This window comes from Furipterus horrens, unplaced genomic scaffold (assembly GCF_987537825.1).
Source record: "Furipterus horrens unplaced genomic scaffold, mFurHor1.1.pri manual_scaffold_7, whole genome shotgun sequence".
Classification (NCBI taxonomy): domain Eukaryota; kingdom Metazoa; phylum Chordata; class Mammalia; order Chiroptera; family Furipteridae; genus Furipterus; species Furipterus horrens.
In genome coordinates, this window is record NW_028327177.1 from 2,288,461 (window position 1) to 2,302,303 (window position 13,843).

The 13,843-nt window shown below is 65.9% G+C and overlaps 1 protein-coding gene across 1 annotated transcript in view; it reads left to right on the forward strand.

The window, feature by feature from the left end:
* The first annotated feature begins 9,041 nt into the window (after window positions 1-9,041).
* The window catches only part of KCNK9 (potassium two pore domain channel subfamily K member 9), a 58,808-nt gene continuing 54,006 nt past the window's right edge, over window positions 9,042-13,843 (forward strand). The window contains exon 1 of the mRNA XM_090282724.1: window positions 9,042-9,702. Within this exon, the coding sequence (XP_090138850.1) occupies window positions 9,042-9,702 (661 nt within the window). The remainder of the gene's footprint in view (window positions 9,703-13,843) is intronic.

Below are 13,843 nucleotides of genomic sequence, written 5' to 3' on the forward strand. Positions count from 1 at the left end.
CTGATTCCTTTCACATAAACAAGCCTGGTAGCGCGCTGCCCTCGTCCGCACAGCAGCTCTGACGGGGGACCCCAGCGGGGGGCTCAACGGCCAGCATTTCCTTCCCACAGGCCTGGGGCTGGGCGTCCGAGACCGAGGCGCCAGGGCCTGGCAGGGTGTCTTCCCGCTGCCGTGACCTCACCCGGTGGGGACGGAGCTGTGGTCTCCTCTTCGCGTAGGAACTCTACCTCCGCCACAGGGGCCCCGCCCTTGTGTCCCCATTGAAACCCAGTCACCTCCCAAAGGCCCACCTCCAAATACCACCCCACTAGAGGGGGGGCTCAGTCAGCCTATAACGTGCGGTATAACCCGTCTATTCTACGCTGATTGATTCAGAGAGTGATGGGCAGAGGGGTCGTGTGTGTGTGTGTGTGTGTGTGTGTGTGTGTGTGTGTGAGAGAGACTCTGCTCCTTCTGTCCAGCTCGGCCCCTCAGAAGCCGTGAGTTTTCTGTGTTGGCTCTTTGGGGGCTCAGATGGATTCCTGAATGTTCCTGTATTAGTTAGGGTCCCCCAAGAAGCAGATGTTGACATGCAATTTAACACTCAAGAAATAGACCAGGGAGGACGTGGGTGAGAGGCCGCGGCGCAGGCTGGGCGAGCCGGCCCCACGTGCGGGGCGGGAGGACTCGGCTGCTCAGAAACGGCAGGTAGCCCGGAGGCGGTCAGTGCCGGCCCCCAGAACCTGGCCGCGCTGGGGGCCTGTGGTCAGCGTGGCCTCACGCAGGCCGCACAAGAGAGAGGGGAGTGGGACTCGCTGGGGGCTGAGACGCAGTCGGTGTTGCTGTGGAGACGCCAGAACCCAAGCCCTGCGGTGGGCAAGCGCCCCGGCCTGACCGTGGCGGCCTCCGGGCCTGGGCCAGGGACCGGCTGCGTGGACACCATGCTTTAAGAAAGAAGGAGCCAGCCCTCAGCCTCTAAGACCTAATCTGGGGGAGATGGGCCTCAGGCGGGGGCACCAAGGAGGGACCGTCTGGGCCCGGCCAGGGAATGGAGCAGACACTAGGTCAGCGCCCCCGCCCCGCACCCTCTCTCTGCGCTCCCGCACTCCTGCTGCTGCCCCTGCTCTGCCTGCTGCCGGGTCCCCCGGGGCTGCTGTGCAGGACTGACTGGTGCTCCTGCCTCTGCAGAAGCAACGGCAGCTCATGAGAAGGTGAGGGTCAAAGCCCGGGACAGGGACGGACGGGACCAGCTCACCTTCACTCCGGCTCAGCTGTGCCGGGAGCAGAGCGCACACCCCGTCCCCACCGCGCAGGCGAGGGAACACGCGTGGGGCGACGGGCCCAAGGCCAGACAGCCCGTGCGTGCGGCAGGGCTCACACCAGGGCCTCCCTCCCAAGGCCACGTGCTGGTGCTGCCCCCGCCTCAGGTCCGGAGGCCATGCCAGAGCGGCACATGGCGCCCCTTCAGGGTTTTCATGCTGCCACCAGCCCATCAGCGGGGGCCGCCCCGTCACCTGTCCTGTCGGGTCACTGCGCAGGCCCACCTCTTGCCGGGGGTCCTCTCCAGCCACCGCTCCACACATCATCCGGCCCTGAGACACCCGAGCTCCAGTCTGTCTTGATTCAGGGATGTCTGCTCAGCTGTGTTAGGACAGCTTGGTTGTCATCGGCTCCGAGGGGACACCGTGTCTCCATTGGGACTGCACTGTGGGGACCGAGCATGTGGTTCGGGGCTCAGCGCCCACCCACTCACTTAAACTTGACTCTGGGAGGCTCTCACTCCAGCAGCCACTTGCCTTGACAGTCGGTCTGTGTCTCCCAGAGCTGGACCCCATGCTGGAACGAGGCTGACGTCCCCAGGATGGAGTGGGCGTGGTCCTTAGGTTTCTTTATATTTTCCTCTACTTGTTAGCTTTTATGCAAAAAAAAGTTATGATCAAGAATATATCCATGAAAAGGATGACGTGATTTTAAGAGTCAGTGTTCCAATCTGTCACGGTTACAGACATTTTAGGCATTGGGTGGAGGTAGGAGAGGGATTTGGGGACCTGAGGACCCTTCCTAGAGCTGCAGAGATCACACCGTGTCCTAGGGCCTGAGAGCTTCGGCGTCTTCACCCTGCCACCCCCTCCCCCACAGGCCTCAGCGGCGGCCCACGGGTGGCCTGTGGTGTGAGCCCCGGCGCCTTCACAGTCGTCAGAGTTGGAGTCGTCATTGGTTTAATTGGCTGCCCATTTCTCGGGGGCCTTTCTTCTGCCGGGTCAGAGGGCTGCCCTGGGCGCCACGTGTGGCTGGTTGCGGGGCCCCGTGCCCGTCTTGTGGGGCGCTGTACGTGCGACTCAGCTCCCTCTCCGTCCAGTGAAGCACAGATTTCTGGGAATGCACAGGTCAGGACTCCCCCGCCCCTGCCCTGCGTCCCCTTCACCCCCCTGGAGGCCTCGGAACCCTGACCTCTGACCTCACCTCGGCCACCTTCTCCTGGGCCCGCCCCCAGCCACATTCCCATTCTTGCTCTTTCCCAGAAGCAGCCAGGACCCTTCTTGGAACCCAGGGCGTCAGCTGCTCCGTCTGTCTGGACACCCTCCCTGGACCCCAACGTGGCGTTCAGGTCTCCGTTCAAGTGCCATCGCCCCGGGGAGACCGTCCCTGACCGCTGCACCACAGATACCTCTCCGCCCGCTCTGAACTCCCCTCTGCCCCAGGATATCTCGTCTTCCTGCGGTCGCGTCTCGGGCTCAGCTGCGGGGAGCCAGCCCCGGGCCCCTCAGCCGGACGCCTGCTCCCCACGGCAGGCAGGGCTGGCGCTCTGCTGGCTGCTGCTCCTGCCCCTCGAGGGCGCGGGCAGCAGGAGCTGGTTTGCTGAGCGGCACAGACCCCCAGAAGACCCTAAGGGGACCGGAGCTCACGGAACTCTGGAGGTGGATGGTGTCCCAGTTCTGTCACGGTGACTTCGTGCTTCCTGCCTCTGCCACCCCTCTGGGCCGTGGCCTCCTCCTTTGTCAAAAGAGGAGGGAGACCAAGTGCCAGGGTTCCTTCTGCCCTGTGGGCAGGACGTCTGTGCCACGCGTGCGTCCTCAGGGTGACTGCACCTGCCCTGTGCTCACAGCCACCGCGAGAGCTGAGGACTAACCCGTCCCGTGGCCCAGGGGCTGAAAGGCAAGGGACCCTCTGCTGGGAAGCCCTCTGGGGTCCCCTTGTCTAAGCTGACCCACATCTCCAAGCCCACGCCCTGCTGTCTCCTGTCCGTCCTGTGTCACAGACCCCAGCACTGGCTCGGAGACCCCCAGCCCGGCAGGTGATGTTGGGGCAGCGAGCCGCTCGGAGGGAGAGAAAGCCTCTCAGGCCCTTTCCCAGGCCTCCGGGCCTGGGTTTGACTCAGTGGATGTTTCTGGAGCTCTGCTCTTTGCTGGGGACAGAGGCGGGTAGGACGGGCCTTGTCCTTCAGGAGTGCAAGCCCCCTGTGACCGCAGAGCGGCAGTGCTGTCTGCTGTGGGGCCCACGGGGGCTCGCCCAGACCCCGCCTGGGGTCCAGGAAGGCTTCCCGGGGGCAGTGCCTGGGGACCAGGGGCTCAGGGACCTTTTCAGGCCTTGGAAGCACCCTGCCCCCTCTTCCTCTCCCTGGGAGTTGACAGGCCCCTTAGGATACAAAGGGCACACCTGCGTGTCCCTGAAATAGCAGCCATGTGCACAGGGACGCGGTGTCACGCCGCGAGATCGCTGCCGCCTCGGCTGTGTTTGCAAAAATACCTTCTGCCACACAAAGGTGAAGATGGCAGAGGCGAGAGCCGGGCTTCTGAAAGGGAAAAACATTCAAACACCTTCCGCAGGGATCTGTAAACTCTGGGCACAGGCACCGGGGACGCTCCATGTGACCGGGCTAAAGTTAGCTCCCGCCGGAGGGAGCTGGCTGCACAGCAGCATCTCCCGGCCTGCCCGGGCAGCGGGGGGAGAGGGGCCCGTCGGTGGGCCGGCTCTCTTCCCCTTGCCTAACCAACCAGGAAAGAGGCACAGAGAGGGTCCCTTGCCTGGCCAAGGTCACCCTGGGAGGAAATGACAGCCTGGGGTTTGGACCCTGGCCACCTGTACTCACGACTCAGCCCAAGAGCAGCTCGGTCTGCCCGGAGGCACTGAGCCTCGTTGGGGACAGCCTGCCATGTTTGGGTGCTAGGGGCACACGTTAGGGACAGTCTGCTTCTGTGGAGGGAGTCCCGCACCTGCCTTAACCTCCTGGCTTTGCCCCTCCTTCTGCTGACACTGCCCGGGGTTGTCACCCGAGGGAACCCCATCTCCCGCCCAAGTTCAAGATGAAGAAACGGGCCGCTTTCCTAAGGTGCTGAAGCTGCTGCCGTCTCTGTCAGCCATGGGTTTGATTTTTAAGGCAGAAGATCTGTTTTTAATTTTTGTCTTATTTACTAAGTCGTCATTAACGTTAAGAAAGCAGAAGAGCTGGCTGGGTTCCGCCAAGGCCCCCCCTCGGTGAAAGCCTAGTCGTTATTTTAGGCGCTGGGCGGTGGGGCTTGTTCAGAACAGCCTCCCTCGGGTGCCCACCCTGCGGCTCAGGCCACAGTTAATGAGACCCTCCTGCCGGGCGCAGTTCACACCCCTGCAGCAGCCCCTCGGGAGCTGTCAGCCTCTCTGATCGCCCGATTGATCCTGGCAGTGCCGGGGCTTGGGGGCCGTGATGGAGCTATTTATGGATCATGCGTGGAGATGGTTCAGGCCCCATGAAGAAGCCTGAGACCACTAATCACATTTCCTCTAATAAAGCGAGGGCGTGCGAGTGCACGGGGAACCGGGACACGTCCTTGGCCTGAAACGAGGAGCAACCAGAGCAAAGGACAGCACTGGACCGCTGGGGTGGGGTGGGGAGGAGGGAGGCAGGAGCAGAGGCCGGGGGCCGGGTGTGTGGCGGGATGCTAGGTGTAGGGGCTCCTGGGGGCTTTCAGCATGAGGGCAGGGCCCTCAGGGGCCAGTGAGGAGCTGGAGGCCGCACGGACCTGAACTGGCCCCTGCGCATCGGCCGGGGCAGCGGTCCCCAACATCTTTGGCACCAGGGACCAGTTCCGTGGGAAACAATTTTTCCCTGGACCGCGGGTAGGAGGGATGGTTTCGGGATAATTCAAGTGCATGCATTCAAGCTCACTTCCTGCTGTGCGGTCTGGTTCCTAACGAGTCCAGACCCGTACCAGTCTGCGGCCCGGAGTTTGGGGACACCTGAGCTGGGGGACCTGGCCTAGAGCCACACCTCGCTGCCTTCAAGGAGCAGCAGAGTCCGGTCACGGGCGCGGGGTGCCGTGGAAGCCGCTATGGGTGGCCATGGGAGCACGCGGAGCACTGCGAGGCCTCTCTGGGTGAGAGCGGGCGACAACCCTCCGACCTGGGGCTGTTCGCGCTCCGCGTGGGTGAGGCCCCTGGCAAACAAGGAGGCAGGCCAGAGTCACAGAGCCCTGGTGGCCTTCGTTAGCTAATCACACTCGCCTGCTTTTGCTAACGAAGGCCCCGGAGCGCAGTCGGGCTGCCAGGGAGCAGCCACCAACCAGCAGCTCCCTCCAGCTTAGGACCAGCTCACAGTGACCTGAGCAGAAGCGACAATGCGTCCGCCTGGGCCCCCCACTGGGCCGCCTGGGCCTGTGCCCCCATCACCTGCCTCCCTCCACTTAGGAATGCTTTCCCAGGGCTCCCATTGGCTGAGAGGTGAGCCACGCCCAGCCAATCCCTGTGGCCAGGGGGAATCCTGGGCTCTGGTTGGCTCCACCCGAGCTCTGAATCCAGCCGGAGTTGGTGCCTCCTGAAGGGCTGGGGCAAAGAGGGAGGTGCGGCCCCCCCCCGCCCCCCATCCAGAGGCGCCGTCAGTAGCCTGACGCTTTCTGGGCAGTCACGGCAGCCCCCCGGGCCGGCCCGCACCTGCCTCGGACACAAAGGAGAGGTCCAGACGGGCTCTGGCAAGGGGCTCCAATCCACCTGTAGGTCAACGCCCTGGAAGGAGAGTGCGGGGTGCAGGGGAGTGTGTGTGCAGGTGAACAGACCAGGGCACCCTCCCCTCCCAGGTCCTGCCTGGGACCCCCCCCCCCCCCCCGCCCGCCTCGTTTCTCTCGAGGGAGAAGAGAGGGAAGAACCAGCGTTCGGGCGTGGCCTGCGGCTCTGCGTGGCGCTGTGAACTTGGGGTCGGAAGGCAGCTGGGTCCTGGGAGGAGCTCTGGGCAGAGCCCAGACGAGGTGCAGGCGCTGGTTCTAGGTCGGACCGCCTCGTGTCCCTGGGCGTGTGATTCTTTCCGGCTGGAAGTGTCCCCTTCTGTGGTTTAAACGGACTAGCTTGTCTCTGCGGTCCCCGCCCGGACGCGCACAGAGCGGCTCCGATTTCCTGAAAGGCTCGTCCTCTCCAAAGCCGGGGCTCTGCGGGTGGAGAACGCCCCATCCCCCCACCCCCCGCACCTGCCAGCGGCCGCCTGGGCTGCCCTCCGCGGGCTGGCTCCGCGCGGCCGCCCGTGGGTCGGAGTCCAGTGCCCCCTGGTGGCGCCCTGGCGGGCCAGCTGCTTCCGGACGGCGGGGGCCCGACGGCTGTGACTCAGGGGTGGCGTCGCTGCAGAGTTCCGGAGGTCCGACTGGGGTTCCGCCGTGGGCCTAGCCGCGGCGCACTTAATTACCAGCTGCTGGGAATCCTTTTCGCCCGCTCGCGGTGACTCACCGCCCGGCCAGGCTCGTTCGCTGAGCGCGGGGCCTAGGTTTCCAAAATGAATTCTGGGGAGAGTGCCTGTCGGGCGGGGCTCTCGCCCCCGACCTCCTCGGGTGCTCAAGGTCGCCCGAGACCCAGCAGAGACCCCCCACGGCCCAGACCAAAGCGCGGACCCCCTGGGCCGGTGCAGCGGGGGTGCAGGCACCCGTGAGTCCCTGGAGTGGCGTGGAATGCCCGGGAGACTCCGTGAGGCATAGGATCCCCCGAGTCCCTCGGCCCTGAGTCCCTGCGACGGGGAGCTGAAGCACCGCCGGAGGGGGCACTCGGGGGGCTCAGGGCCTCCGGGAGCCCGCGAGCTGCGCAAGGTTTGGGTTTGACTCCGGCCTACTTCGCGTGGCGCATGGCCACCTCTGCCCCGGCTCTTAGCCCGCCGCCGGGGGGCGCCCCTTTCCCCAAGTCTCCATCCCTTCCTTGGCTGGGTCCGAGAGAGGTTGCCTGATGACCCAGGGAACAAGACTGTGTGTGGGAATGGGGTGGGAGTAGGGGTGGGGGCGGCCATCTCTGAGGCTTCAACCAGCCCATTTCTAACTCTAAGAGATTAGGGGTCCGGTGGTCGAGGGAAACCCCATCGATGACCTGAAGGGAGGTGTGGGAAGAGGGCAAAGGAGGCTGAAACGGAAGGGGATAAAGTCGAGCGAGGTCTCCCCTCTGGATCCAAGAAATAGGTGCGCCCCAGCACGAGCCTCGTGTTCCCTCCCCAGACTGGGTTGGCGGAGAGGGGCCATCGAGCCGTGCTGGGAGCGTGGGAGCGGGCAGGGTTGCATCCCGGGTACAACCCGTGCCCAGCCTCGGGGAACCAAGGAGTGCTTCTTGGAAAAGCCACAAGGAGGGAACAGGAAAGGCGGGGATGCGGTGCCCTCCCCTGAGGCCCGGACCCCAAGGGTGGAGGCCCGTGCCATCCTTGGCACTTTTCCGGGGAACGACTCAGGTCTGCAGGAGCAGCCAGCGATGCGCGCTGGGGCTGAGGCAACCCTGGGGACCCCACACGCCCTGAGTATGTGCCCCCGGCCAGGGACACCCGCCAGCACCAGGTGGCCGGCTCTGGGGGGAACCGCGGGCGCGGCCGCGCTCCCGGGTGTCCAGGGCTTCCTCTGCTTGTGCTCCTCACTCTTCTCCGGATCTCTCCACTCTCTTTAAGCCGCCTGTCTGCCTTCTCGGGCTCAATCCCCTTTCCTCCCCCACCCCCGGGTCCCCCAAACTCTCCGCCCCGCGTGGCTGCGTGCGCTCTCAGGAAGCCGGGCTTCAAGGACCCAAGCAGCCGCCTTAGTCCTCCCATCCCCCGCCGCTGAAACCTGCTGGTGGCTCCGCCCCCACCCTCACTCCAGAGACACCTAGTCCCCCGCCCGCCTCCGCCCCCTCTCGCGGCACCCACCGCCCCGCCTGTGCTCCCTCCGCGTGCGCCCTGCGCCGCGCTCGGTCTGCTGCCGGAGCTGCCGCGGCTGCCTCGCCAGCTGGCCGGGAACCAGGAGGGAGGTGGCGCGCCCCGGAGGCTGCGGGAGGGAGGGAAGGAGAGAGGGAGGAAGGCCGGGCCTCCGCGTAGCCCGGCCCCCGCCCCCCGCGGCCCTCCCGCCGGAGCGGGGCTGCCACGCGCGCGCACACGCACACACATACACACGCACACACACTCGGGCTCCCTCCGGCGCGCACGCACGCAGCGCCCCGGGCAGACCAGCGCCGCAGCCGCCTCCCCAGACGCCCGGACGCCGGAGGGCCCCGACCCCGGCGCGGCTGATGCGCCCGCGCCCGCCCCGCAGCTCCGAGAGGCCCGCGGGACCCCTCCCGCCGCCGCCGCCGCCGCGCCCGCCGCCCGCGGAGGAGCGGGCTGGACGACCGCCGCCGAGCGGTCCCCCGGCCGCCCCCGAGGCCGCTCCGCCGCGGGCTCTGCCAGCCGGAGGCCGCGCCCTGCTCCTGCGCCTCGGGGGCTGAGCGGAGCAAACTTCGTAGACCGGCCGACGCCCGCCGGGGACTCAGCCGCGTCCCTGGGCGCTCTGGTGGGCCAGGGGCGCTTGGACCTTCGGGCACCGGGCTGCCCCGCCCGCTGCACCTGTTCGGCCCCCTCCCTGCTTGCTGGGGACTCCGGAGACAGCGCCACTTCGAAAACTTTTCCACTCCCCCTCGAGGGGGGGGCGAGGAGGGGTAAAAGGGGTCCACGGGGTGTGCGAAAACCTGCGGGCACCTCGCGGGGCGCCGCCGCCCGGGAGCGGGACCCCGAGGGGCGCGGGCCCCGGCGGCCGCCCTCGGGCCGCGCTCCCGCTCCTGCTCCAGCTTTTCTGGCGGGAGCGGGGGGCGGGGGGCGGGGGGCAGCGCGGTGCCCGGCGCGGCCGCCGTGCATGGCCCTGCGCAGTGGGGCGGGCTGCCTCAGCCGGGTCTGGCGCAGGGTGTCGGGGCTCCCGGACGCCTGGCCGCGGCGATCGAGCAGCCTCCTGTGCCTGTCCGCCTTCTCGCCCGGGCCCGCGCCGCCCCTGCCCCGCCAGCCGCCTCGCGGTGGCGGCGGCTGTGGCGGCCGCGGAGGAGGGGGGCCCCCCCAGCCTCCCCGCCCCCCGCCTCCCCGCTGCTGCTGCCGCTGCTGCTGCTGCCGCCGCCGCTTACAACTTGGAGGCGGCGGCGGCGGCGGAGGAGGAGGCGGCGGCCGCCGGGCGCTGCAGTGGGACGCGCGCGGCTGCGAGCCTGCGGGACATGCCCCCCGCGCCGGCTTCTTGCTGGCGGCCATGAAGAGGCAGAACGTGCGGACTCTGTCCCTGATCGTCTGCACCTTCACCTACCTGCTGGTGGGCGCCGCCGTCTTCGACGCCCTGGAGTCGGACCACGAGATGCGCGAGGAGGAGAAACTCCGCGCCGAGGAGACCCGGATCAGGGGCAAGTACAACATCAGCGGCGAGGACTACCGGCAGCTGGAGCTGGTGATCCTGCAGTCGGAGCCGCACCGCGCCGGCGTCCAGTGGAAATTCGCCGGCTCCTTCTACTTTGCCATCACGGTCATCACCACCATAGGTAAGGGCTGGGCGCGCGCCGCCGTCTCCCTGCGCCCGGGAGGAGTCCGGGGAGGCGGCCGAGCGCGCGGCGCGGCGTGGGGCTGGGTGCGGGGCGCCGACGGTTCCACGCAGCCCGTCGCTGGGGTTTCTCCCGCGGCGGGGCCCCCTCCTACCACGGGAGCCCCCTTCTCTCCGGCGCCTCGTGGACCCCACCTGGGGCTCCTCTGCGCCGGGCGTCTGTATCTGGGCCGGGCGTGCGATCCCCGGGCGAGCGTGCCGGATCCCGGAGGGCGGAGGCGCCACTTTTGCGAAGAGAGTGGAGCGCTAAGAATAATCCCATAGCAGACACCCACCCACCCTCCGCCCCGGCGCGGCTGGGCTGCGCGGGGTTCCAAGCCTTACACTTACTACCTCTCCGGGAGTTGGAGAGGGCTGGCCTGCTTTCTGCGGCGTGGAGAAAAAGACTCAGGTGGCGAGAGACTGCTCCTGGAGCGTGGGAGGCGTCGACCCCCGCCCGCCTCCAGTGCCTCTGAGCCCAGATCTCAGCCCTCCTCCCTGCTGGCGCTTCTTCCAAATTCTGGGGCTGGTCATGCCAGGCTTGGGGGCAGAGTTTGCTGTCTGGTGATTGGAGAGGGGTGGCAGCCCGTGAACTGTGCTAGGAGCAAGGTCGGGGCCGGGGGCTTGGCAGGACCTGCCCACCCCAGGCTGTGACAGTGGGCAGGACAAGTCTGCGTGTTGCCTGGAAACCGGAGAAGTTCAGCCCCAGCCTGGGGAGAGAGTGTCCTGTTGGGATACCCTGTGGGTCCCCCCCCTCCGCACCACCACCAAAGATGCTGTGCAGTGAGCACCCATTCTCTCGTGGGTGCCAAGGGCAGCACCCTCACTCATAGACATTGTACCAGGAGAGAGGCCTTTGGGAGCTGAGGCAGGTCACTTCATCCTGGCGGATGTGGGGGGCCCTCCTGGCAGGAGGCAGGTGGTGTCTCTGTGATCTGCCACGGGTCTCGGTGGGCACCCTGACCCCCCACCCCAGCCCTCTCCTTGGTCCTATTATGGGCACCCTGTTGGCTTGGGGTGGCCTCTTTCCTGCTCCCCTGCAGTCCTTTCTGCCCCCGAGCCCCAGAAGAGGCCTCCTCTCACGCTCCCCTTGGCGTGTGCCTTTGTCTGGAAGGCTCTGTGTGTTCTGGCAGAACGGGGCTTCTCTGTACCGCATGCAACAGGAAGCCCCGGAGCAGGGCGGCCTGTGTCTCCTCCTCTGTCGGACATACGTACTTTTAGAGAGTCCTCTCGTCTGAGATGTTTAATTCAGCGCCGCAGGTTTCTCTGTTTTCGGAAGGAAACTGTCCTCTGTTGTCTCCATAACCAGCTTTGCTCCCACTTGCCCCACGCCCTTGGCCCAGCGGCCAAAACCCAGAGAAGCCCTTCCTTTGCCACAGTGTGCGTCCCATGCGTGGTGGGGCCGGCTGGTCATCACCGTCTCTCCTGTCTTTAAACTTCCAGCGTGCGCATGGCCGTAGCCCGCAGAGGATCTGTGTGCTGGACAGCCAGCGAGCAGGAATCTGCCTGCCCCGCTGACCGCCCCGGGAAGGGAAAAGCCGTCCTTCCCCGGTCTTTGGTGCGCTGGACCCGACGGGGGAAGCATGGCCCACACGGGGACACACAGCCTTTGGCAGGTCCCGGGTGCTGAGCTCCATTAGGAAGGGACTGGAGTTTGACTCAAAACCAGGGGTGCTCCAGCTTACCGGCAAAGAGAAAGCGTTCGGCTGGTAAAGTTTGTGTGGAGGTGTCTGTATGGGTTCTGGTCGGTGGTGCTGGGCGCGGCCTTCTCACGGTCCGACGGCAAAGAGAAGCCAGCAGGAGCATGTGGCCCCCGCAGGTGCCGCTCGTGGCCTGGCTGTTCTCACTGCCCTTCCTGGGTGGTCGATGGGTTTGGGGGAAGAAAGGCTGAAATACCACGTAAGGACAGGTAGGAAGGGTTGCCACACTCGGCTGCCCGGCAGTGGAAAGACCCTGGAAGAGCATGAGGAGGTCAGTTCCCAACTCCTGGCCTCAGTTTCCCCGCCGGTGGAAGAGGTGCTGCACCGGGGCCACCTCCGGGTTGATGCTGAAGCCGAAGGGCCCATGGGAACCCTGGGACCTGCTGCCCCCAGGACACAGGAGTGCGTAGTAGGTGCGAGCCCTCTCTGCTCCCACACAGGACACTGCGTGGGCCTCTGCTCTCTGCCCCAGGAAGCTCTTCGGCAGAAGCCCTTGACTTTGCAGGAAACAAAGCACCTTTCTAGCGAATTCTCTTTGTTTTCTTCTTCTTTTTAATATAAATGCAAACGAAGGTGCTCCTGGGCCTAGAACAAAGCCCAGCCCCGAGCCAGGCCCTCGAGGACTTGCCTCCGATTGGACAGGAACCTTCCTGAGGCAGGTTGATCTTCGGGGGTCCTTACTTCCAGCTGGATCTCCAGTGCTGTTTCCCACCAGCTTTGGGTCCCGGGTGGGGCCCGGACCATGGGTGGGAACCTCCGCTAATGAGCGCTGCTCCTGGAGGCAGCTGTTAGCTCACTCTGAGAAATGGATTTTAAACTCTCCTGTAATTACCACTTTGCGTTGGATCTGTGGCCGCACCCCCATGAAAGGCTTCAGAGGCACGTCACGCCGAGTCCAGCCCAGCTCTCCCGGGAGGGCCAGGCCCAGCTGCCGTCCTCGGGAGGAGGGATGAGCCGGGGTGCCGGGGGCCGTGGCAGGTGGGCCCAGCCCCACCAGGAACTCGGCGCTGGGTGCCTGTCCCCCCACTTGCTTCTTTGATGTCTGTTCTGCTTGTAGCCACTTCCCGAAGATGGTATTGTTGATTCTGGACTTGGGGAGCCCTAGACTTCGGGGCTGTCCACCATGTTACAAGTGAGGAACCCTCCTAGACATGCCCTTCTGTGCTAGTTTGGTTGGCAGGACAGTTGGGGAGCATGGCTGTGGCCGACGTCGTGGGTGCTGGGCTGTGAGGTGGGTTCAGGGGCCGGCGGGCAGTGCAGTGCCGGGCTTGAGTTTCTCTGCCTGGGACTAAGGCCTGGGGGCGCCGGGACCCCCAGCAAACTTGTAATTTCACTACAGGAGGCGCTTGAGGCCAAAACTGGGTCCCGTGATCAGCTGCCCCTCGTGACAACTCCATGACACTTCTCCTTTGAACCTGCCACCTGGGAGGGAAGTCGTTGCCCCCCTCAGGGTCACTGAAGAGGAAACCGTGCGTAGAGCTAAGAGCTCCCCTGCAGGGCCAGGAGGGCGGGACACAGTTTGGGGGCGTGGGGACACTTCGTCTGGCCTCTGTTTCCCCGGGCCCTTTGGGCCCCTCTGAAGCTGGAGGCGTGTGTGTGCGGGGGCTGCTGCGGGAACTGGGGTGACTGGCGGAGGAGCTGGGCTCTGCTGGCCAGGAGGCACACCCTGAGAAAAGGATCTGGGGCTCCTGTCGCTTCCTGGGTGGGACTCCGCACCTGCTCGCGCCCGCAATCTAGACGGACGCCCCTTATCTCGTTCTCGCACGCAGCGAGAGCGCTTCAGAGGCCGGCGTGCTGGGGTGTCGTCTTCCACCCTTTCCGCTCTCCTGCCTCATCCCTGCCGCCACGGAGGCCTGGGGACAGTCTCGATGACAAGATAAGACCTGGCCTAAAGCAGGACAGAGCTGGAAACCCAAGCACTCAGCTGTAGCCCAGCGTGAAGAGCAGGGGCAGCTGCGCTGGTTAACCCCGCCCCTGCCGCCTGCGCAGACCGTCCTCGCCCTCCAGGAAGGCTGCTTGGCTTTCCTCTCTGCCTCCTCCCTGGACTGTGCGCACCCCCTCCCATCGTGGCCCCCTCAGTTCCAGCATCGTTGAGACCAAACTGGTCTCTTCTCTTGGCTCCTGCCGGCTAAGCCCAGCATCCTGCACACTGGTGCTCACTCTGCTCCATGCGGGGCTGGAGGGGGTCTGGCCCCGCCTGACAGATGGGCAAACCGAGGTGCCGAGGAGCAGTGGGCCTCGAACTCAGGACCTCCCCTCAGCAGGCGCCTGTGCAGGCAGGACACGTGCACCCGTCCTGCACTCCCCTCGCTCCTCTGAGCGCCCACTGGGCCTCCAGTCACTGGGTCCTCCATCTCTCCTTCCGGTAGCTTCCGTGGGCGCCTGCCCTATGCTCGGGCAGGC